Source organism: Mya arenaria, chromosome 11 (assembly GCF_026914265.1).
Source record: "Mya arenaria isolate MELC-2E11 chromosome 11, ASM2691426v1".
Taxonomy (NCBI): domain Eukaryota; kingdom Metazoa; phylum Mollusca; class Bivalvia; order Myida; family Myidae; genus Mya; species Mya arenaria.
In genome coordinates, this window is record NC_069132.1 from 2,998,100 (window position 1) to 3,024,085 (window position 25,986).

Below are 25,986 nucleotides of genomic sequence, written 5' to 3' on the forward strand. Positions count from 1 at the left end.
TGGAAAATGAAGACACCAGTAGCTTTTATCCACCAGACGTTCACATAAACTTGATTGATGTCATTGATTGATAATAGAATATTTTCCAAATTTAGGATTCAACTATAGAATGTTTTGTAAGGAGACAATTCAATGTTATATGTACCTGCTTTACCTCAGAGTGTTTCATACATACTCACAGGTGAAGGACTTTCTGTACCGGTTTGCCAGTATCCCGGACATTCTGGAGCTTGACCATCTCACTGTGTCTGGGGACGTAACCTTTGGGAAAAACGTCACTCTCAAAGTCAGTCCAGATACTCATTTTACCTTCTATATGCTAATTGGAAATAAGTAATTGCATATCTTTTTTTTAATTCTTTAACCCTGTAGATAAGATGACATGTCACTTGAAAGAGGCAATTTCAGAAAATATCTTTTAGTAATTGCCTGCTATTTTTAGACTGAATGACCTTGTATTAATGTTTAAAAGCCATTACTTTACCATCAACTTATTGCTTTGTTTTAGTTTGAAAATGTTGTCTTGTTCAAATGCCCATAATTAATTCTTACAGGGCACTGTCATCATCATAGCAAACCATGGTGACAGAATTGATATACCATCTGGAGCGATTCTCGAAAACAAGATTGTTTCCGGCAACCTGCGTATATTGGATCATTAAATCGACTTACAGTATGAGATATAAGAATGAAATGTAGATGCAGCTAAACAGAATTCTCCTTGGATTGTGAAGTCTCTCTTGTATGGTTGTGTTTATTAAATCAATCTGTTATTAGTATTATGACATTGTGTGGAATCAAATACTGAGGGTTTTCTATGCATGCATGACAGTCTAAGTGTGTGTTTGCTTTGTGTAATATGCTTATCGTGATGTTTTTTATGTGACAATTATTTTATAAGTTTTTCTTAACACACATGCTTTATCATGTAGATAATTATGTTAAGTATCACATTTAATATTAACTTTGAAGTGCTGATTTCTGTTCATAAAAGGGCATTAAATTTTAGATGTAAATATTTTCATGATTTAGTGTCCATGCTTGTGGTATATTATGCGGCAATACTTTTTAGCGACCATATTTTTTGGACTGCCTACTTGTTGGAGAAAATCTGTTTCATTTCTTGATGTTCCTTCACCTATCACATAAGGCTTGTCTGCACCTACTGGTGTTTGTTGTTTACTACAAAAAATCTCTTACACAAAGTTCAGCTTGTGCCATTGTATTCTGGTATATTTATATTAACTTAACTGTTTTGTTGTTTTAAACATTTACATATAATATAATAAATTGTTTTGATTATTAATGATTTTAAGGGGGACAATAAATAAAGATAAAGTGACTTTGTTCTTCCCTTCCCTTGAATCCAAACTTAATGCTTGACCTGCATACAGATAGACCGGTCAATGAATGGGAGGTATAAGATGTGGACTGCATTTATGACCACTGAGATAAACCTGTTGAAAAATATAGTTGAACTGTTTGATGCAGTTTTATGTTCCATTTAGCCAAAGATGGCAACCATAAATTGAATGCCCTTGCAATACACTAGTATAAAATACCCCCACCCTCCAACTCTCATAAAATCATTTGTCATACTTTAATATTATGCTATCAAACATGAACAAAAATGGTGCATTTTGAAATACATAATGTATGTCTATGTTCTACTTATATGTCTCCATTCTTTTGATATATCTCTGCTGTACTGAGATGTCTCTGCTGTACTGAGATGTCTCTGCTGTACTGATATGTCTCTGCTGTACTGATATATCTCTGCTGTACTGATATATCTCTGCTGTACTGAGATATCTCTGCTGTACTGATATATCTCTGCTGTACTGATATATCTCTGCTGTACTGATATGTCTCTGCTGTACTGATATATCTCTGCTGTACTGAGATGTCTCTGCTGTACTGATATATCTCTGCTGTACTGATATGTCTCTGCTGTACTGAGATGTCTCTGCTGTACTGATATATCTCTGCTGTACTGATATATCTCTGCTGTACTGATATGTCTCTGCTGTACTGATATATCTCTGCTGTACTGATATATCTCTGCTGTACTGATATGTCTCCACTCTTCTGATATATCTCTGCTGTACTGATATATCTCTGCTGTACTGATATATCTCTGCTGTACTGAGATGTCTCTGCTGTACTGATATATCTCTGCTGTACTGATATATCTCTGCTGTACTGATATATCTCTGCTGTACTGATATGTCTCTGCTGTACTGATATATCTCTGCTGTACTGATATATCTCTGCTGTACTGATATATCTCTGCTGTACTGATATATCTCTGCTGTACTGAGATGTCTCTGCTGTACTGATATGTCTCCACTCTTCTGATATATCTCTGCTGTACTGATATATCTCTGCTGTACTGATATGTCTCCACTCTTCTGAGATGTCTCTGCTGTACTGATATGTCTCTGCTGTACTGATATATCTCTGCTGTACTGATATGTCTCTGCTGTACTGATATATCTCTGCTGTACTGAGATGTCTCTGCTGTACTGATATATCTCTGCTGTACTGATATGTCTCCACTCTTCTGATATGTCTCTGCTGTACTGATATATCTCTGCTGTACTGAGATGTCTCTGCTGTACTGATATGTCTCCACTCTTCTGATATATCTCTGCTGTACTGATATATCTCTGCTGTACTGATATATCTCTGCTGTACTGATATGTCTCTGCTGTACTGATATGTCTCTGCTGTACTGAGATGTCTCTGCTGTACTGAGATGTCTCTGCTGTACTGATATGTCTCTGCTGTACTGAGATATCTCTGCTGTACTGAGATGTCTCTGCTGTACTGATATGTCTCTGCTGTACTGATATACTGATATATCTCTGCTGTACTGATATGTCTCTGCTGTACTGAGATGTCTCTGCTGTACTGAGATATCTCTGCTGTACTGAGATATCTCTGCTGTACTGAGATGTCTCTGCTGTACTGATATGTCTCTGCTGTACTGATATACTGATATGTCTCTGCTGTACTGATATGTCTCTGCTGTACTGATATGTCTCTGCTGTACTGAGATGTCTCTGCTGTACTGATATGTCTCTGCTGTACTGAGATGTCTCTGCTGTACTGAGATGTCTCTGCTGTACTGATATGTCTCTGCTGTACTGATATGTCTCTGCTGTACTGAGATGTCTCTGCTGTACTGATATGTCTCTGCTGTACTGAGATGTCTCTGCTGTACTGAGATGTCTCTGCTGTACTGATATGTCTCTGCTGTACTGAGATGTCTCTGCTGTACTGATATGTCTCTGCTGTACTGATATGTCTCTGCTGTACTGAGATGTCTCTGCTGTACTGATATGTCTCTGCTGTACTGAGATGTCTCTGCTGTACTGAGATGTCTCTGCTGTACTGATATGTCTCTGCTGTACTGAGATGTCTCTGCTGTACTGATATATCTCTGCTGTACTGATATGTCTCTGCTGTACTGAGATGTCTCTGCTGTACTGATATGTCTCTGCTGTACTGAGATGTCTCTGCTGTACTGAGATGTCTCTGCTGTACTGATATGTCTCTGCTGTACTGATATGTCTCTGCTGTACTGAGATGTCTCTGCTGTACTGATATGTCTCTGCTGTACTGATATGTCTCTGCTGTACTGAGATGTCTCTGCTGTACTGAGATGTCTCTGCTGTACTGATATGTCTCTGCTGTACTGATATGTCTCTGCTGTACTGAGATGTCTCTGCTGTACTGATATGTCTCTGCTGTACTGAGATGTCTCTGCTGTACTGAGATGTCTCTGCTGTACTGATATGTCTCTGCTGTACTGAGATGTCTCTGCTGTACTGATATATCTCTGCTGTACTGATATGTCTCTGCTGTACTGAGATGTCTCTGCTGTACTGATATATCTCTGCTGTACTGAGATGTCTCTGCTGTACTGAGATGTCTCTGCTGTACTGATATGTCTCTGCTGTACTGAGATGTCTCTGCTGTACTGATATGTCTCTGCTGTACTGATATGTCTCTGCTGTACTGAGATGTCTCTGCTGTACTGAGATGTCTCTGCTGTACTGATATGTCTCTGCTGTACTGAGATGTCTCTGCTGTACTGAGATGTCTCTGCTGTACTGAGATGTCTCTGCTGTACTGAGATGTCTCTGCTGTACTGAGATGTCTCTGCTGTACTGATATGTCTCTGCTGTACTGAGATGTCTCTGCTGTACTGAGATGTCTCTGCTGTACTGATATGTCTCTGCTGTACTGAGATGTCTCTGCTGTACTGATATGTCTCTGCTGTACTGAGATGTCTCTGCTGTACTGAGATGTCTCTGCTGTACTGAGATGTCTCTGCTGTACTGAGATATCTCTGCTGTACTGAGATGTCTCTGCTGTACTGAGATGTCTCTGCTGTACTGATATGTCTCTGCTGTACTGAGATGTCTCTGCTGTACTGATATGTCTCTGCTGTACTGAGGTGTCTCTGCTGTACTGATATATCTCTGCTGTACTGATATGTCTCTGCTGTACTGAGATATCTCTGCTGTACTGAGGTGTCTCTGCTGTACTGAGATATCTCTGGGGTTAATGGTTGCAAACAGACCCAACAAAGGAAACTTGATTTTTTGAGCCAAAGAGGCCGACATCTCTACCTAACTGGTCATCAACAAAGAATGCATTGTATCCCTTGTGCCATCTTAAAAACAGCATCCATTCTGAATTATTATAATTCTAAAACTGCATTTCTATGCAAAGTACATGTACTTTATTTGGGGCTAAATTTGAAATGACACTGTCCGATCCCCAGAATATTGCGGTACCTAAATTTTCTTTTAAGGTGGCTTAATGTCTTCCCTATTTTTTACAAACAGCTTTTAAATATACATGTTAAGCTGAGGTCCCAATGGCACTTAATCAGTCAAAGTAAGCACATTCTAAAAGTACTAAATATTCAACACATTCACTTAGTCTTTAACATTGTCAAAGCCTTTTTTATGCGATCACTACATGGTTAAACTGATATCCTCATAGTTCATAACTGAGGCCTTGTTTGTTTTTGTTTTTGTTCTCTTAGGATTCCTGGCAATTAAAGGGTAGTAACTTTGTTCAAACTTCCTGTATAGGGAGCATCCAATCATATGTTCAAAGTTATAAGAAAGGGAACCAACCCGATTAAATTGAATGAGATGTTTCCCTTAAATAAAGTTTGCAATACTAAAATAGATATGGCTTAATATGCAGAGTGTGGAATATAAGCTGTAGAATACTTGATTGTATAAAATTTCAATGAAATACATGGAGTAGTTGGAAAGTTGTTGACTTATATTTGCTTACATGCCTAACCTAAACCAGATTTTCTAAGTCGAAATAGGAAAGGGGCAAAATTTAGATTATATGCAAACTAGTTATAGTTATCGAACTTGATTAATAACAAAGGTTGGATGGTTGGGAGTACCATTGTGTAAAGTTTCAATGTAACACATGACATATTTGATGAGAAATTGACGTGAATGTGATTACATGCAATACATTAACCAGCAATTTCAAGTCAAATAATAAGAGGCCATAATTAGCGTGTTATGCACAAAAGAGATATCTAACTTGGTTTATTAACATAGAACTTAGTAGGTTGGATAGTTGAGTACAATTGTATTAAGTCTCAATTCAATACATCAAGTAGTTGCTAAAATATTAACCTATGTGTGCTTACATGCAAAACTTAAAACTAGAATTTCTAAGTTGTATAATAAAGGCCCATAATTTGCATCATTTTTAAATTGTGTTATCTATCTTCATTAATTAAGTAGGTTGGATAGATGGGAAAACAGATCTTAAGTTTCAATGCAATACATGATGTATTTGCTGAGAAAATGACTTGAAGGTGCTTTCAAGCAAAACTGAACTGAAACCAAGGTGTGACGCCGACGCTAGTGTGAGAAGTATAGCTTTCTTTATTCTTTGAATAGTAGGGCTAATAAACTTACACTAATACATTTGTTTAACCATTTATTATTGGACATGGAAATAGATGCTTACAAAATGTATTACTGCACACAATGTTCACATTAAATGGGATACACAAACAACAGGAATGACTGAAGGCCATCCAAAACTAATGGAAAGTAGAAAATCATAACTAACGAATGACACAATCTGATATAAAAATCTACTCCAAAAGGGTGCTTCTCTCTGGAAAGATAGGGGATTATATTGAAACAGATTTTCTGCATTAAATAAAACCAAAAGCTCTTTGATTACACAGTGAACAAACTTAAACAAGGGTTGAGTTTCATGCTATGACTGAGAATGTGACACTTTATCTACTGGGTATCATACTTTGGCATATTGAATGTGTCACCTGTCGCGTGCACCTATGATTTTTCTAGTAAAAGGTCCAATGATCTTGATCTTCGAGCATTTGACCCAAAAATGAATCGGGGTCATAACTGCCTATGACCAATGTGTATACCAAGTGTGAAAACTACAACACATATTTCAATAATTATCAATCAAGGACAAAAGTGTGACGCCAGACAATGTAACTCCTATATGTCTGCCATGCTTCGCAGGCACCACAAAAACAACTGGTTAAACAAATCTTTGATCAGTGAAATTCTGGATACTTATACCATACCGTGTCAAAGCAATACAAAATGTGCCGATTTAAGAGAATGATAGTAAATAATTAAATTATGCCAATTAAAGAGGAGGGTAATGTGCTGCACTAGCCATCCTCTCAAATGTTGCTAAGAAAAATGAATTTAGCTCATTAATACTGAATACAGTCAGATCTGAGAACTAGAATGACTAGGATTATGCTATCATGATTAGAGTAAGTTAAGGCCATGGCAAATGTTTATATGTTTAAAGTCATAACTTGATAAAGAAGGAAGGTATTTGTCTTTCAAATTGTAAAAAATAAATAAAAGAATGACAGAAGTAAAAATTGAGCATGTAAATCAGATTTAAGTAGCCGTTTGCTATAAAATAATAATAAAAATAAAAAAATAGTGTTTAGTGTGAAACATTACAATTTCTTGACATGATATGGATCTACAAATGTATACAACTTTATCATTCAGTCTTCATGTTGAAATCCACTTGGCTTGCCTTGTCTAGAAAACCTAAAGAAGTTGGGTTTCTTTACCAAGGCAGGGAAAGTAGGTTTTTAAATTAGAATTCGATGCTAAACATAGAGCCATGGATTATTTGCCAGGCCTCGAAAAGTTCAAGCAAATCTTTCTAAAAATCCTTATAGATATTTTAGTAGATTCGTATGTACATGTATGTGACAGAAATTAAAATAAAACAATCAAATTATACAAAGTTGTTACATTAAATGTCAAATTTGATTTAAAAGTAAAACTTTATAGGATTTTTAACAACATAAAAACAATCAAAATTCAGCACATTTCATCTATTCAATCCAAGGTACACCAATGCAGTATTAAATTGATCGGGTACATATAATGCCCCAAAAAATACATCTTATAGTAAAATGCCAAAATGATACAAAACTACCAGTATTAAAGCTTCTTTTCAGCTAACAAAAAAGGCTTAAACAAATATTTAACATAAGCACATGTTAATAGTAAATAAAAGTTTATAGTCTAACCGACTGTTGCACTAAATACTGCTTCTATAATAATACAAACATAATCAATAACATCTAAGACGTGTTTCCATTCTCAGCAAACAAAAATGCAAAACATATGCAAATGCCTGCAATGCTTGGTAAAAAATATTTGACACAAGGTCAAAAAATAAGCTCTATAACAAAATGATCTCTGTATAGCGTACCCATATTTTCTTCCGTCTGCTAGGCCGAAAGTAGATAGGACAAAATGAAAGAACTTAATGCCAATTATCTTTCCTAAAATGTGATACATTTGGTTCTCATTTATAAAGGGAAGAAATACATATCTAATTAAAACACATTTAGGATGTGGGGGAAAGAAAACAACACAACAAATGACATGAACATTTTGATTGGATAAAACAAAACAGTTCTATGTCTATGACACTCATTCACTTTCAGCCCTTGTAAGCTTTAAGGTGCGGCACCTTGCAGCCCTTGTAAGGTGCTGCCACTTTCAGCCTTTGTAAGCTGCAAGGTACTGCAACTTTCAGACCTTGTAAGCTGTAAGGTGCTGCCACTTTCAGCCCTTGTAAGCTGCAAGGTGCTGCCACTTTCACCAATTGTAAGCTGTAAGGTGCTGCCACTTTCAGCCCTTGTAAGCTGCAAGGTGCTGCCACTTTCGCCCATTGTAAGCTGAAAGGTGCTGCCACTTTCAGCCCTTGTAAGCTGCAATGTGCTGCCACTCTCAGCCCTTGTAAGCTGCAAGGTGCTGCCACTTTCAGCCCTTGTAAGCTGTAAGGTGCTGCCACTTTCAGCCCTTGTAAGCTGCAAGGTGCTGCCACTTTCGCCCATTGTAAGCTGTAAGGTGCTGCCACTTTCAGCCCTTGTAAGCTGCAAGGTGCTGCCACTTTCGCCCATTGTAAGCTGCAAGGTGCTGCCACTTTCGCCCATTGTAAGCTGTAAGGTGCTGCCACTTTCGCCCATTGTAAGCTGTAAGGTGCTGCCACTTTCGCCCATTGTAAGCTGCAAGGTGCTGCCACTTTCAGCCCTTGTAAGCTGCAAGGTGCTGCCACTTTCGCCCATTGTAAGCTGTAAGGTGCTGCCACTTTCAGCCCTTGTAAGCTGCAAGGTGCTGCCACTTTCGCCCATTGTAAGCTTTAAGGTGCTGCCACTTTGGCCCATTGTAAGGTGCAAGGTGCTGCCACTTTCGCCCATTGTAAGCTGCAAGGTGCTGCCACTTTCGCACATTGTAAGCTTTAAGGTGCTGCCACTTTCGCCCATTGTAAGGTGCAAGGTGCTGCCACTTTCGCCCATTGTAAGCTTTAAGGTGCTGCTACTTTCGCCCATTGTAAGCTGCAAGGTGCTGCCACTTTCGCCCATTGTAAGCTGTAAGGTGCTGCCACTTTCAGCCCTTGTAAGCTTCAAGGTTCTGCCACTTTCAGCCATTGTAAGCTGTAAGGTTCGTCCACTCTCGGCCATTGTAAAATGTAAGGTGCTGCAACTTTCTAACATTTTATATACATGTTACATTTAATATACATGTTTAAAATAGTTCAGCAATAAATCTACTTAATGAGGAAAAAGTCAGATGAGCACATAGCAAAGTGTTTCTAAATTATTTTGAATTATAAATACATGAATCATACATAGAACATTCTTTTTCATGAGACCTTATGTTAGCACTTTTTTAAACATTTATAGCATTATTACCTACTGATAAGAATTTATCAAGCAGTTAAGCAACACATTTCCTTATTCAAAGCCCTGTTTAAGATGTAATTCATGTAATATGAGCTAATCAAGGATCATTACTCAACGATCAACTAAGCTAAATTGATATGACTTATTACGCAAGCATTAAAACCTTCTAATGTGAATATATCTTAAAACATATTATGATTTTGCATGTCACACCTACAGTTATTATGGCTATGGAAATATATGTACTTTTACGTCTTTATAAAAAACGCATCAGGAAAGCAAATGAAATAAGAAAAAGAAGCCCAAACAAACAATGTGATAAAGATGAATACATACAATTGCACCTTAAAATAGGCCATATAGCACCAAAACATCTATTCTGCTTTTTGACAAATTACAAAAAATGCTTTTTCTCCAGCAATAAACAAACTGAGCAACTCATTCACCATCAAATTAAATAGTTTAAAAAAATAAGGTCTAGCCTTAATAGAGTCTAAATGTACTATAGTCTAGACGTAATGAAGTCTAGACCCAATAAAGGAACTAAACAGAAACAACCCTGTTAAAATACCTGATAAAATACTCTTCAACTCAAGAGTGTGTCCATACTGGTTTTTACTCATTTCATTTGCAAAGATGAGGAGCTTGTTCCATCAAGAATCCCCGGGTAAGTTTTGTTCCCTGATACTTCTGGTTAAAAATGAGAAAACATGTTTCTCTAATGTATTTTACATATCTTTTTGTTTTTTAACAACAGATTTAATAGAGACATTAGTTATGTAATATAGACTTAAGTGATGTAATATAGACTTAAGTGATGTAATATAAACTTTAGTGATGTAATATAGACTTAAGTGATGTAATATAAACTTTAGTGATGTAATATAAATGTGATTAATCTAATATTTTTGTTTTTTTGTTTCTCAAAACATTAACTGTACAGCAAGAGGCAGTTTCACAAAGAACTGAAGAGAAGAGTGTTTTCATTCCTAGGCTTCTTTATAAACTGCTCCTGGTGTCGAAGTGTTCAGTAGAAAGGATGTGTCCACAATGGTACCACCTATACTTAGCTTGTTCAATGGAGCGGAGAGCATCAATTTTGTGACATCAGATTTACTCAATTTTTAAGTTTTGTTCTATTTCTTGAGGATTAATATATGCAATGCCATCATTTAGTGATTTTTAGTGTTAAGAAAACATTGCCAAATTGATCGTTTTCTAGATTTAAAATTTGTAACCGGATTGACTCCAAAAATATGGTGAATATTCAACTCTTTCTATCAGGTCTGTGCAACACAAAATGTTCTACCAGTTTTCATACTGCGTAATAAAATAAGGAAAAAAAAGGAAAAAGAATAATGCCACTATTTCAATGGACTGACAGAAAAAAAACTTCATAAAATATTGATTAATAGATTTTCCTTAAAAATCTTTTATAAGCAAAACAAGAGACACTAAAATAAGACGCAGATTCAAATTATTGCAAAACAAAGAGAACACCGAGTTGAAAACCTCTCCAGATTTCATACATAGATTTCAATAAAAACTTGGTAAGCAATTCTAACTTATAATACACCTGCATGAAACAAACACTATCACAGCTGCCCAACTCAACATTGCACAAGATGATTCACAATTGTTCAAGCTCTAAAGTATATACACGCCAGTATATACAAACATAAATAGTATACAATTACTTGAATGAACACAATTTCAAAAATATACCATTATTACGCCTGGCTTATTTTACATGTAAATGGGTTGGAAACACAATAATATATACACAACTAAAACATATCTAGAAAACTGGTATGCAAACCCATATCATTTGTATGAAAATAACAAACTTAGGTTGTTAAAAAAGGCTGAACGATTTCCATTAAGAGAACCAGCTCTTGAGCATGGAAACTTAAGCTTTTAAAGCATCATCAACCAACACGCCAGATTGATTTTTTTGGATTCAATTTTATTTCAACCTAAATTTATGAGAGTCATGACAAAGGCTTATGAAGAACTACGGTAATGCTAGTAACTTTGCGGCTTATACATGATTGTAATTCAGAAAACTGAGGGGGAGGTATGACGTCAATGATAAACAAGCACAAATATTGCCAAAATTTAAAAATTAACATGCAAAACTTGCAGCTAACAAACAACAGTTAAAACATGATAATTCATGACATGAAACAACATGTATTTCTAGATAATAAATGCTTTGGCAACTATTGTTATCAAGGTGTTTACTGATCACAACAATAAAATGACTCCATGTCTCCGTGTATTTTCCTGTATGCTTCTCCCAACACTAAACCATTATCCACAAGTGACTTTCTAAAGATTACACATGAAGGATTCCCTATAAGCCTGTAGCACTTTCTTCTATTATTCAGTCCATTAATACTACATTATTACAGGCAATCCTGCACATGCGCCATGCATATTATTTTACAACTACTTACAAACATTTTCGTAATTCATTAATGTTTTCCATAAATACATGTTACATGGCAGGCCTTTTATGATCAGTTTTCTAAGAAACACATTACCATTTATTTACAACCTTGAACAATGAGCAAACGTTTCAATTACCTAGCTGTTTTTGAGAATAATATCATTAAGGACACAACATAGCTTATTAAGCTTATATTGCAGTAGTTCACTTCCCCAAAAAGCTATATGCAACTTCAATATCAATCACAAAAATGAAGCAATGATTTTGGCATTAAATTTCACAGTTCAATGTTACTACCTACCACAAAAGATAATAACAGGTCAGATACACATGTTATGTGCTGACTTCGAACTATATGGCATTGACATAATGGCAATCAACAAATATTCAGCATACAAGTGACTGTTGGGAGTCATCTGCCTCTAGAAACTGACAGCAGACCAGCTAATCTCTGCAGCAAAGCGTTGCTGTGGTTACAGAAGGTGAAGGTCATGTGACCTGGGCAGGGTCAGAGGTGAATACACAGACCGGGAACTGCTTTACGTGTGTCTGCCACTGGGATGACAGCTGAAAGAACTTGACGCCGGGCCAGTCTACCCCATCCACTGTCACTGCAGAAAGAAAGTAGAAAAATAAAAATTAGGGGTGTTATATCATCACAAAATTTCTACAGAGTAGTCTGGTTGTTCTCTTCATTAAATCACAGTGACTCGAATTTTGGGAAATGTTATAATTGACATAAAATGGGATGTAACAATGACCTTATTCATTGTTCATTATTCCATTCACAAATTAATCATAAATATGCAATACAATATTAGTATATGATACTAGTAGCCGTTTATGACTTAAGTGTGGAAACAAGCCATTTTTCAAAGACATTTAGAGAGCATATTGTTTTGAACACATATGCAAACAACAAAAAGGTATCTACTAGTCCAGGAATTAATTACTTTACGATCGCACTAAAATTATTACTTTTTTTTCATCTAATCCGCCAATTTTTGAACCATGCTTGCAAAAAAATAGTACAGAAATAACGTCCTCATACAGTATATTTTCTACTGTTTTCATTGTGTCACCCAATAAATTAAGGCATTCACTATTTTATTCAGGGAATTGTTTATAATTACATTTTACTAACAAAATTTGCATCACTGTGATTAAAATTGCCTGAGAAATTTAAAAAAAACCTAAACTATTTTTTCCTCTTTATTAACTCTTTCAATGTAGATAAACAATGGAAATTTAGATATGTGTTACATATTATTATGAACATGTAACAGGCTCAATAATATGCACAGCCAGGGTAGCCCTTACCTTTCAGTGAATGGTTGAGACTTTTTGACGTACATATCAACCTGCTAATGCCATCATACATCGAGGTCTTTGACTCTCCCTCTTTGGACTTCTTACCAATACGAACTGCAAGCAAAACATTGGATTAAATCAAGTCAGTAATGAAAAAGAAAAACACGCTATTTAAGTACAACGTTAATGTCATCAGTTAGGACATTTTCCTTCAACAACAACAACAACATTGACCTTCAATGGTTACATTTGTTAAAATAGAATACATAAATGTTTCCTTTCCATCTGTCGGCTCTTTGAGTAAGTAACATTGAAGAAGTACAGTATCATTCAATTCTGTATTAAAGGGACTAAACACCAGATTGGCACCAAAAAAGTTTTTTTCTGTAACGAATCTCAAGACAATTATTTGATAAAATGTTTTACTCTTTGATATCATAATTGTAAAAAAATACCCATATGTAAAAAAAAAACGAGTCGGAGACCAGGTTCGAACCGGTGTCACCAAAATTGCAGTCCAGTGTGCTACTAATTTTACCCTAAACACTCGGAATATTTAAGCTATATACCTAACTTGGTAATACCACATGATAACATCGACTAGCAAATCACGCATAAGAATGAATTCTACTAGGTCAACAAACCTAGTAATCTTTTTTAATGGAAAAATACGAAAAGACTGCGGAAAATAAATAAAATGTAAACTAGGTGGTACTTGAGTTAGTTAGTTTTAATGCATTGTACACATGGATACCAAGCTTATGTCAGTTTTCCACAATTTCTCTTTTTTTTTTTCGCTATTTCATCATACGGTGTAAAGCTCCTTTAAGGTAAGGGAGTCACTAGTTTGTTAACTGATGAAAGTGCTTTCTTCAGAAGGTTTGTAAAGTTCACCAATCATCCATGTAATAGATTGTTTCCATGGAAGAAGGCGGCATAGTAGCTTCAGCATCAGGAAAGAACTATATATCAACAAGCATTTTCAGTGAAAAGATATCCCCCGCCAACGATGGCTTGTTTGTGCTTGATGGCTTGTTTGTGCTTGAAGGTTAAAAAAAATCTCAGAAAGAATAAGATAAGCACATTGGTTTTACTGAGAAATGGCTGCAAACAATGATTTTTTAATAAATCAAGGGCAATAACTCTAAGGAAAATTGACCAATCCAAAAGACAGGCATCATCACAGTATGTTGGTTCTTATTTATTCCAAGTGTCATGAAATTCTACCAGCTAGTTGCATAGAAAAGGCTGCAAACATGGATCTTTTAATAAATCAAGGGCAAATAACTCATATAGAAATTACACAATCCAAAATATAAATAAACAGGCATCATCACAGTATGTTGGTTCTTATTTATTCCAAGTGTCATGAAATTCTACCAGCTAGTTGCATAGAAAAGGCTGCAAACATGGATCTTTTAATAAATCAAGGGCAAATAACTCACATAGAAATTACACAATCCAAAATATAAATAAACAGGCATCATCGCAGTATGTTGGTTCATATTTATTTCAAGTTTCAAGAATTTCTACCAACTAGTTACTGAGAAATGGCTGTAAATGAGAGTTTTTCAAAAAATCAAGGGCAATAACTCCAAGTACAATTGACCAATCCAAAAAAAAAATGAACAGGCATCATCCCAGTATAGTAATTCATATTTATTTTTAAGTTTCATGAAATTCTGCTAGCTAGTGACTGAGAAATGGCTGTGAATGTGCATTTTTCAAAAAATCAAGGGCAATAACTCCAAGGACAATTGACCAATCAACTTTTATTTTTTTAGACGGGCATCATTCCAGTATAGCGGTTCATATTTATTTTAAGTTTCATGAAATTATACCGGCTAGTTACTGAGAAAACGCAGGTGACGGACGGACGGATGGACGGAAGGAAGGACGGACAACGCCATTTCAATATCCCCCTCCCTATTTCATAGGCGGGGGATAACAAATAATTACTACTAACAAAGTAGATTAAGCAGCTTGTCAGCTGAACAAGGAGCACAGATGCCTTACTTTTCTGTTTCTTCTCCCTGGTAACCACAGTCAGGGAGAATGGTATGGTCTGGGCGTCTGGCCCGGCCATGGATGGGCACCAGGAACCCAAGCGACTCACCTACAACATACATCAGGAAAACTTTACCAGTAAGAATGTCACAACAAGCTAGTAACTAAAAACCATACCTATTGTTTAATCATAACAAATATTCATAATGTTAAGGTGTTTTAATGAAGGTTGTCTTCACAAAATATAGGCAAGAATAATAATGTCAAGATATCTACATTCAATCATGTTTCTATACCATAAATCTTTCTACCACCACTCTTAAAATGACCATCACTCAGACACTTGAATGAATGAAAGCACTGTGAAATACAGTATCCATAGAAACGTTAGAAGACAACCAACCTGCAGTGATTTGAATGCTGACTTGAGTGAGACCTTGTTACTATCCTTCTTGCTAGACTTATCCCCCTTATCCGTGGAGTCAGGTTTGCCGGGAAGGATCCAGTAGTCCACTTGCATCTCCACGTAGTCACGAGGGGAGAATGAGCTTGTGGACGATGTTGAGGAAGGTGGGGTCTGTGCGCTGTAATAGGAAATGAAGGTACATGTAGTTAGGTCACAGAATACAATATCTGCCATCTCATATCACAGCATTCATGTCACAGTCACATTTATTAAACGTTTATGTATGACAAGGACATAAAAATCTGGTCACAAAAATCAGCACTTAATTACACAATTGTAAGAATACCTCTAAAGCTATGCATTTTCCTACTCAAGTTATCCTAAAGTTATCATAAAAAGAAAGATAATGCTACAATCTCATCACTGTTATTCTCACATACATGTGTAACTTTTTTTTAAACAAGCCAGAACCCTGACATCCTTACCTTAGAAAAGGTGCCGTGCCACTGACATTGGGCGAGTTAGGTGGAGTTGACTGGAGCTTGTCAGGGTTTAGGGACTGGGGCGGGGAAGATGATAGTGAGCCCGGGGTGGGGAGACCCTCGTCATAGTCCACACTGGTTCCCAGCACCTCACCACTTCCAACCTTCACCTCCTGTAAGCATGGAATCTCTACATGGCTAGGAAGAGTGTTCACTGAGTGGCTTTAACATTTATTTATCATAAAAGGAGTCATAAGTATAGTTTAAAAAGTTATAAATGTAAGCTTTATGTTTATGACTTTATTTGTTTAAAAAAAAATAACTCTAAATTCAGAATGTTTTTTTTTAAGATTTAGCTTTTTATTTGTACTTGCACAGTTCATATATACAAAATCAGTGTTACTGTAAAATTGATAAACTTCAGTATGTGAAAGCATAATACATTTTGAAGAAAGTATGCACTAATCTACGTCAAGTGAAACCTTCATCACACTCACACAAAGAAATGGCACAAATACTTGACTGGACTCCTCGTCACTTCTGAAAGCAGTTACAGTACAATGTACTTTACAAGTAAACAATCCTTCACATCTTTTCCACTTCAAGTAGTGCATAAACAACTAGAAGCTTCTACATAATACAGTGGGTGATAACTATTTCTAGTAATATATGTGAACATTTATTGATGCAGTAAAACCCTAACCTTTTTATATGAAAACAATAATTCTTGATAGCTATCTGTGGCATTTGTTGCAGTCATTACCATGACAACTACTTCCACCAAACATAACAATACCAATATAGCATACATACTATTACCCCTATTATAAATCTTGTTGATAATTGAATCAGATATACATTGTATCATCCTAACCGCCCATCTGTTGTAAAAACAACACTTACCCCTTCCCCTTGCACATGACCATGGCTTCCGCTATGGGTATCTGAACGACTCCGCCTGCAGAGCCAAGGTACTTAGACACGCGACTGTACACGTCTTGTGACTCAAGCTTAACTGTGTCAATCTTCTCAAAGCAGTCTCGCCAGGCATGGTCCATAAACAGACTGCCGTAAGTGTTGTCTATGTGAGCAATGTACTTTCCTACAGCACTAGAACCTAAACACAGGGAATACAACAGGTATTCATACAACTGATATAAAGGATGATCCCTTTTACATCTACTACATTTATCTTTCTAATGTGTGTCATCTGCCGGATTTGCCAAGGGCAATAACTCCATAATTATTTAAGCCAGAATTAGTGACCATGTTACACATAAGCATATTTTCCTTAGAAACATGAGAGCTATGTGTGAACAGTGTTAGTTATGGTGAAAGGTTGAGGTATTCCATGCGGCCATTAATGACATCAATCACACAATGGATATAACAATCATTTAACTTTCTTTCCTTTAAAAAACAGATGATCTCATAAATGTGCTTGAACTTGATTTCAAATACACTGATTAATATGCATATATTTTGGTACTTTAGACTTCATGTAAGATAGCTTTTTACATGACTATTTAGAGATACTCATACAGTATTGGTTGACAACATTTCAAATATACCATTTCTTTAAACATTTATAACCAAAACTCTTTCACTTACCAAGAGGTATAACAAGGAATTTGACGTAGTGTTGCCAGTCCGGTGACTTGGCGGAGAACTGCTCAACATAGGGTCTCAACACGGAGTTGATGTAGCTGTCTCCACCTGATACTACCAGCTTTATTGCGTGGGGGTTACGGGAGTTAAAGTTGCAACTGAAATCAAACAATTATCTTTTTTAAAAATCTGTTATTCGATGCGATAAAAATAAGCAACCAGGCCACAGGTGAAAATAACAAGATTAATAAAAAAAATATTTCAACACGCTGATTTTTTAAGTGTGCCGACAAATAAATGTCAGTCTTTCCTGCTTAAAACTATTTCCCTTTAACCTTGCAAACATTTAACAGACAAGTAAATAACAGCATAGCTGAATGTGACATTCGTACCCTATCCCGAACGTACCAAAATAAGATTCGCCCCCCTACTATATTGACAGTTAATTTATTAATCATATTGATTGTTTCAAATCCTTAGCTGTCTTGGTTTTTGTTTCATTTTAGATGCGCTTTGGAGATAAACTATGTGACATTGACAAATACACTTTTGCTGAGCCAAAAATGATACATTATTTTATGAACATTTTATATAGTTACAGCATTCAATTTGAATGTGAATATAAACTGAGGTGTGTGGTATGGCAAAGTTTATGTATCAGGTGTTACAAAAAGTATCACTTCTCCCTAAAGTCTCCCCACTTCTTCCTAAATTGACTGAAGGGAGAAGTCACTTCTCCCAAAATTTTCAGCCTAGTGAGAGCCCTGTAACTTCTTACAATTTCTGTATTTTGGAAACGATGAAGTTGATAGCTGCCCTGACATCGGCTTCAGAGCATGTACAAATTACCCGCAACTGCTTCTCCTGTAGCTTCTGAACCAGCAACTGTGAAATGTACACATCTGGGTTAGTTTACGTTCATAGGCATTAGGTGTTGCATACCTTAAAAATAAAGACTAGAACTAATGAGCCTTAAAAACAATGCCATGTTTTTTTCCGCTTTTGAGGGAATGGTGGCGATAGGTGAAAATTAGGGTTGTTTGGGCAAAAAGAAATAATACTAGCACGAATCATATAATGTTCAACTTTTTCTCAATCCATTTATTTAACAAACCTTTGGTGATATTCCTGAATGGCACAATATTGCTACAACTGCTAAATGTTAAGGGGTCAATGCTCCTAAAAAAATTAAAGGGGGATTTTATATGCTTTTTCAGAATGAGAATGGGGCCGAATTTCGGGAAAAAACACTGCAATGCCTTATTCAGTGTGTGTATACCACATGATAAATTACGTCATAAATGCTATGTCAGAAGGCAAGATTTTGCTTTGATTGATGAAAAACATAACTTTTCATTTTCTTCATCATTTTATATGAAACAAAGGGCAGTATAGCTGCTCAGCGAGCCCCGCCTTCATTTTTTTTCCGGAGTTTGATTTGGTGATTAGTTTCTTCAAACACTTCGACAACCTATTTTCCAAAATATTGTTTTGACTGTGCTCCACCAGAATGCGGTTTTGTGAAAAGGATTGTCTAACTCTCAATCAAACTCAAGTAAAAGACCAAAGGTGTGGCTATGTAAGTGATGTAGACTGCGCTATGTTTCATTTAAGATGGTGAAAAAATAGTTAAGTCATCTTTGTTTAAAGTCTTCATTTAAAGCAAAATATTGCCTTCCAACATAGCATTTATGACATTATGTACCATGTGGTATACACACACTGTATTATAATAGTGTGTTAAGTCAAGATATATCATTGGCATGCATTATTAAATGCAACCTTATTTGAACAGAAGTTAAAATATGGCCACATGAGAAGTATATTTTAAAGATCAAAACAAATTTAAGATAAGTATTTAAAATACTTCAAGCTTGCAAAAACTAGGAATGAATTAAAACAGAAATATGAGCAATACCTGTCCCTGCCAGTCTGCTGTGTTCACAAGTAGAAGGGAGTCCGGCAGTTTGTCATCAGATCCCCCAAGCACCATCCCCAGCTGGTCCAGCAGGGCCTTCCGGGGCTGAAACATACAATAAACCCACCTGAAACACCATCTGAAACATGAGCTGCAAACACTGCTGTAGGGACTTTGGTAGCATTTTGTTGCAATAAAAATAATTGATTTGCCAATACTTCATGCGCTTTCTTTTTTCATATATTTTTCTTTTAAGTACTTATTAGTGGATTTGTCTTTTTGTTGGATTTGTCATCATGATACGACTGAAAACAGAACCACTATATTTGAGACCAGTATTTCTCTAAGGCACATCTCCAATGTCCCTTCAAATTTCAATCTAGATTTCAGCATTCCTGAACAACTGTGACAAGCTGTAATCCAGTCATGTGATATGTTATAAAATTTATGCATTAAACAATGGAACTGATGATAATTCCTGTCCAGTACTGCCTGCATGCCAACAGTTGCTAAGACTGCAAACTGTGAAAACAATAAGTTGGAAGTTTTGATTAATTTAAATCATATCAAATGTTTTAATTCGTTTGACTGATTTTTTTATGTTTTCCCACCTTAAGAAAGTAAAACATTATTGTAAAGAAATCAACTCGTATGCTATAAGTTAGTGGATTTTCTTTTTCAGCCTAGTAAATAGCACTGTTTTTATAATGTTTATATTTTCGGTACATTCAATTTTCTGATTATATCACCAATCAGAGCACGAAATGCATGAGAACCATGAAGTCCATGGCATGCAAGACCGCAAGGAAAGCATGCTGCAAGACTTAGTGATGCAGTTAAACATTTAAAATGTTAATCTTAATTGTTAAATAAAGCTTTATGAATAAATGTCTTGTCAAAACTACCACTAGTATTTTTGTTTAAAGACAAGAGCCTGTAATGCTCAATGTGCACAAAGCCCCCAGGTACCCAGAGAAGTGGTCCGTTCGGGTACAGTGTTTGAATTTTTTCACTTACATTTCTCTCAAGTTGTTGAATTTATGCATAAAAAAATGCGAGTCAAAATTATTTTCTTTGCATTCATTACCTTTCTTTACCATTTTAATTGTGTTTTACCAGGAGTAACAGTTAATCATTTTAAAAGACCTGAAATATATGTCAAATTGTACCATTTGAGAAACCCCTCCCTCACCCTCCCAGTTGGCATCTGATGTCCCTTAAAAAATCCTGGGGGAAATACTAGTTGAGACCTATGAGACAACAAAACAGACATAAAGAAATAGCCTTATATGAAGATAAGACAAAGTGGACACAGAATTAATGTAAACATGTTAAGGCTGTGATCAATGGCACAAGATGTTGCATCTTAAAAAATTATTTCAATGCCAGATACACAACTGCTAAGTTGTTTGTGAATCAATTGAAGTTCTTTCAGAAATGTACTACTTTGTGCAAAGATGATATATCACGAATTACAGAGAAGATGTTATGGAACACAAGTGCAAAACTGTAGTACATTGCTATCACTAATTCACAAAGAAGATAATTAAACCAAGAAACTTAAGTCATTCCTAAAACCAAATGTTTCACAATAACCAACAAGTATAATTATGCACATCAAACATTCCAAATGCAAACTGTAGCCAACAAAAGTTTGAAGGTCAACAAAAAGTATGTATTTTTCTCAAAATGAAATGTAAGAAGCAAACAAGCATAGCATGCCTCGTTGATCTGAAATAAACAGACATCATTTATGTTTACATCATCATTACAAAGTGGTGTATAACAGTGATTCGACAAGCATAGCTGTGCTCAATGTTAATGTACTTATAACAAAGTTATAAAATACTACTCTAATGTGCAGAAACATCATTCATAAGTAAAATACTATTTCTGTCATTAAAATTTCAACACAATACTACATTTAAGATAAAACACTGAAATGACATGATTAATGTACATGTTTCAGTTTGTGTCAAGTCTTTCACATAGTCAAACCCCAACACCATGAACACTCTATAGTAGAGCTGAGGAATAAACTCAAGGCTCCATCAGCCATATTATTCAACCTGGCTTGCGACATGTACCTATAAAAAGTATTATGCATCTACTTAGCCAATTGCGAAGGCCATACAGTTGTATGCACCAAGAATATCGCTCGCTACAAGCAAAGCATGTTATCTAGTAGTCACTTGTCATAATCCTGGTCTTACACAGGCATGTATCAATTAAATATTTTTTTACAGGGTTTTGCAACCAGTTTAGTATATTTTAATACTACTAGAGACGGTTAACCAGTACTCTTAGTCTAAGAGTGATAAAATGGATTTCTCTTAATCATTACTTATATACAAACATCAACAATAAAGACTCAAATAAAGAGACGATACTCTTTTCTAGATTAAACTAACTGATGTTTGTGCTACTAGCCATGCTGCAGTGCAGTGTGTATAGTTAGTTGTGCAAGCCAGATCAGTGTAGAGTACAGTGGTGTCTGCGGAGAGAATATAAGAACATGGTGGATGTGTAGCTCTTTCACCAACCATCACACAAAACACTGAACCAGTCCAGTTTGATTTTACTGACACCAGATATTTAAGTTACTACTGTGAAATCATTAATACTCAAGGAACATTAATTTTCATGGATTTCGTGAGTCAATAATCCTAGAATTCAAGATCCCAATGAAAATTGAACCTTTAATTCTCAAACTATACTGCCTTTGTAAAAGGGTAAACCAGTACATGTATTTACATGAAATATACCAGGTACATGTGTTTGAGCGTCAGCATTTGACTTTGCTACTTTGACCAAATAAGTAATAGATTATTTCAGAGATAAACACACAGCCTTACTGTTTTTTCACAGTTTGCAAAACTAGATGGCTTCAATATATTTTATCCCTGGTGTGCGGCATCTTTATTTTTGACCCTTCATTTCACAATCAAGCAATAATTGATATGGGTATCTGCACTAATTGTGGCATATTTCCCCACTATAGCAAGTGTCATAAACTGCCTGACTTAGATGACAGATAGCATGAGACATGCATGTGGTGAATTTGCAAACAATTACGGTAATGGTGGCAGATTTATTTTTTTATAAAAAAAATCCACAAATTTGAGTACCCAACTCATGCCAAAGAATATAAATGATTTCACAGTATTTCAATAATGAACAAAAATCAAACTTTTGTACGATTGTTGTTTTCTTACATATTTTTTTTTACCGTTAAATATATAAAAATGTTTAAGCAATATGGACTGGTTAAGAATGATTATGTAAACCAGTCTTCTACTGACCAACTGGTCGACCAAACCCATGCTATTGCAGCGGTCAAGGGGTCGAGGGGTCTTTTTCTCCTGCCTCTCCTTGTAGGACGTGCTGCGTTCCCGCTGTATAGGTTTCAGGAGCATGCTCTGTGGCTGTGGGTGCGAGTTACGTTTTTGTGGCTACAATGTCCACCAAACACCAGCGTGAAAACAAAGCCTAAGTTTCAACAGTATGGCTTGAATAACAGTTGCTTAATTTTATTAAACAACCTTGTAGTAAAATGAAACTAACATAATTGTAATGAATTTGTGCTAATGTAAGAAAAGGCAAATTCAATTAAGCTAAAAATGCATTTTAGTGAAAGCTTGAAAAAATATCGCGCTGAGGCAAACTATATGTTAACAAACTGAACAAGGCAAGTTACATTTCTAAGATTTAAAATATTAGGAAACAACCAACTTTCATGCAGTCACAGCAACACTCAGTGTTCAAATGCTATCCTGGAGCAGCAATTTTGCCCAAAATCATACTTAAAGACTGCATGAACAGATGCTGATTTCCAGTTGCGAAAGTATATAAAGTAGGGATGGCAACAAGTACCCGAGTACTCGAGTACTCAATCAACCATCCGAGTACCCGAGTATCAAATCGTACTCGAAAAATAATAATATTTTTTTTATAAAATTCACCAAATTCACAATTAACAGACGTAAGTATCAGATCTTTCCTGTTTCCAAGCCGACAATTAACGGCCCCTCTTATCCCTGCTGTGTACACAGTTGACCATAATAAATTATTTGACAGTTGTTGTGGTAATTGCAAACTGTCAACAAAGGGCCCTAATTTGCAAATAGCACTGATGTCAATTAGCGAAGTTTTGATAGCGATACATCTCCTACAGAATTGTTTTGTTTACCAATTAGTGTGTTTTCACCAAACAACGTTGACAAGCGTTACGTGCATCGATTCCTGAATGGGCGTAATTTTGCAATGATTATCGCAATTAATTGGTGGATAGCTTAATCATGGAAAAATGAATATTAATGAGGAAAACAACAATATTTAAATAGGAAAATTTGTCATTTTAAAAAGTTTTTCGTAGAGAAAACAACTAAACAATTAATAAATAATTTTCGTATATTGTAATTCTGAATGTTGTTCATTATTGAGTGTAGTCTCGATCATCTCTACGCACGAATATGATCAGAGTTATACTTTCCATTTATATGGTAGTACATATATACGTATAAAATGAAATGAAAACGACAAATTAAAAGCATTAAAACAATATTTGTTTTCTTTTTATTGATTTCTCTGTTAAGGTACATAATGACAGTCTTATTTAAAGACGAAATGGCCAATATTACGACCAACGCACAATGTACATGACCGATACATGTATACACAAACTTGTTTTTCCCGAAAACCAATTCAAGTTATCCGAGTAATCGAGTACTCGATCGGAAGATTGTCCAAGTACTCAAGTACCAATTTTACTACTCGTTGCCATCCCTAATATAAAGCATATTAAACTTCTTTATTACATGACTTCCTATATAAATCATCGGTCAATAGTTTTTGCTATATGACCGGTTGTTCGGTAGCTGGTCAATAATTTTTCAACTGATAAAAAAAGTAAGATCGGAAATTAAATTCTCTTCATACATGTATCAATACTTTTTAATGAAAAAATGAAAGTGTGTTTGAAGTTACTTAGTTTGCACTATTTTGTGTTATGAAACAGGTTTGCCTAGAAAAAATGGAAGTCACTCGGAAATATATTGTTCAGAACTAATTGCCAGGGTTCACTTTGAGAGCAACATAAAACTATTATGATCAAATACTTTAAAAAATATGTTTTGTCATGTAATAAAACACTTATTGAATGGCTTGTCCATCAATAGTCAAAAACATTTGCCCTCGGTCAGGGATAGACAAGAAAACTATTGCCGAGAAGCTTAACAGCCTAACATTATTGTAAACTGGTCCTTCTCTATCCACCTATAATAAATTTTGACTATTGACCAGCAAGCCATGTAATAAGTGTATACTACTGTTCCATCTCAACCTCTGCCCTGTTTATACATGTGTACAAAGGATATGATTGTGATGTGCAAAATTTCACACCACCAGACACATACAGAATGCCCAAGATCTTGTAAAGCAATATACATGTATACATGTACCTCAGATTTTTCAGTTTTCACAGGGGGGTCTCTAATACTGGGTACTTCAATGCTGGTTGTCATGGTAACGTCAGAAGTTTCCTGATCGGTGTCCCTTTCCTGTGCAATAACATGCCATGTACAGTGGAGATTTACATTTCTATCCTTCGTGGTCTGTTATGGTTGTGATACAGTGCATTTGTAATATAATTAGTTGCTATGCATGTAAATCACAACTTTTAGAACATTGAACAAACACATTTCAAAAAATTTAAAATTTGTTTGTTAAGTTCACATTTCTCACATTATTTCATTCCAGTTTCTGAAAATTCAATCATCGAACAATTATCCTACAAACATAATATTTTACATTTAACTAAAAAACCTGTTATTTCTCATTCAAAGCACCAAGCATATCCATGAAATCATACATAGACAGTGACTAAAACTCCTACAAAATTAAGTAAATAATCAAACTGCCTAAACCATGCAATGTAACTAAATCATATTATGAACTGATAACTGTTTTGAAATAAGTCAGTATCACACCATGCACTTTATACAGAAGAAATGAAGTCTATGCACAAAAGTCATTTAAATGATTTAAGAATGGTTAAGTGTCAGATAACAAAGATTAATCTTATTAATAAATCTGACACCATCAAATTGTTTTTACCTGAACTTACTGCCAATTAACAACAATCAAATTGCATCATTCACTAACATCAAAATCGTATATCTGGTGTTTTCTTTAAGGTTACAATATTTTAATCATGGGAAGCCCAAAACAATATTTATCATGCAATCTTCAATTTGTCACTTTATATATAATAATCAGCCCATAGGAAGCTTAACTAAATTCATCATAATTGGACACCTGCATTAGATGGATATGGACCTGTCAAGCATGATTTTAGGTGTTCATGTTTCCAGCCTTCAAAGGTAAGCAGGTGAACAAAATAAAACTGTGTGAACTTACAGCCTGACTGTTGGAGCTGTCATCGCTGTTGAGGCCCTGGTGGTATTGTCCTTCCTGTTGAATACAAACACTAACATAATCCCACAAGGGACACAACACTAACACATGTGGACACAG

At 35.5% G+C, this 25,986-nt stretch overlaps 4 protein-coding genes across 9 annotated transcripts in view; 1 reads left to right on the forward strand and 3 right to left on the reverse strand.

Annotated features, from left to right (window-relative positions):
- Window positions 1-1,342, forward strand: part of LOC128207281 (UTP--glucose-1-phosphate uridylyltransferase-like) — a 37,944-nt gene extending 36,602 nt beyond the window's left edge. For all 4 annotated transcript variants that reach the window (XM_052910120.1, XM_052910121.1, XM_052910118.1 and 1 more), the window contains exons 14-15: window positions 182-286; window positions 555-1,342. In XM_052910120.1, coding sequence (XP_052766080.1) covers window positions 182-286; window positions 555-662 — 213 coding nt within the window. In that variant the 3' untranslated portion in view covers window positions 663-1,342. The remainder of the gene's footprint in view (window positions 1-181; window positions 287-554) is intronic.
- A 325-nt stretch (window positions 1,343-1,667) lies between these two features.
- On the reverse strand, window positions 1,668-4,634 carry LOC128207778 (uncharacterized). Its single transcript, XM_052910900.1, has one exon. It carries the CDS (start codon window positions 4,632-4,634, stop codon window positions 1,668-1,670), a length of 2,967 nt encoding a protein of 988 aa, XP_052766860.1.
- Window positions 4,635-5,981: 1,347 nt separating this feature from the next.
- The window catches only part of LOC128207280 (phosphofurin acidic cluster sorting protein 2-like), a 32,623-nt gene continuing 12,618 nt past the window's right edge, over window positions 5,982-25,986 (reverse strand). Inside the window, exons 10-22 of one of the 3 annotated variants that reach the window (XM_052910115.1) lie at window positions 25,870-25,923; window positions 24,912-25,010; window positions 22,755-22,904; window positions 19,453-19,557; window positions 18,313-18,419; window positions 17,538-17,692; window positions 16,830-17,043; window positions 16,424-16,466; window positions 15,930-16,099; window positions 15,442-15,622; window positions 15,048-15,147; window positions 13,041-13,145; window positions 5,982-12,331 (exon numbers count right to left, since the gene is read on the reverse strand). In XM_052910115.1, coding sequence (XP_052766075.1) covers window positions 12,210-12,331; window positions 13,041-13,145; window positions 15,048-15,147; window positions 15,442-15,622; window positions 15,930-16,099; window positions 16,424-16,466; window positions 16,830-17,043; window positions 17,538-17,692; window positions 18,313-18,419; window positions 19,453-19,557; window positions 22,755-22,904; window positions 24,912-25,010; window positions 25,870-25,923 — 1,605 coding nt within the window. In that variant the 3' untranslated portion in view covers window positions 5,982-12,209. The remainder of the gene's footprint in view (window positions 12,332-13,040; window positions 13,146-15,047; window positions 15,148-15,441; window positions 15,623-15,929; window positions 16,100-16,423; window positions 16,467-16,829; window positions 17,044-17,537; window positions 17,693-18,312; window positions 18,420-19,452; window positions 19,558-22,754; window positions 22,905-24,911; window positions 25,011-25,869; window positions 25,924-25,986) is intronic. The other 2 variants (XM_052910116.1, XM_052910117.1) reach the window with 2 other exon arrangements.
- On the reverse strand, window positions 8,039-9,013 carry LOC128207780 (protein rtoA-like). The gene has a single exon (XM_052910904.1). It carries the CDS (start codon window positions 9,011-9,013, stop codon window positions 8,039-8,041), a length of 975 nt encoding a protein of 324 aa, XP_052766864.1.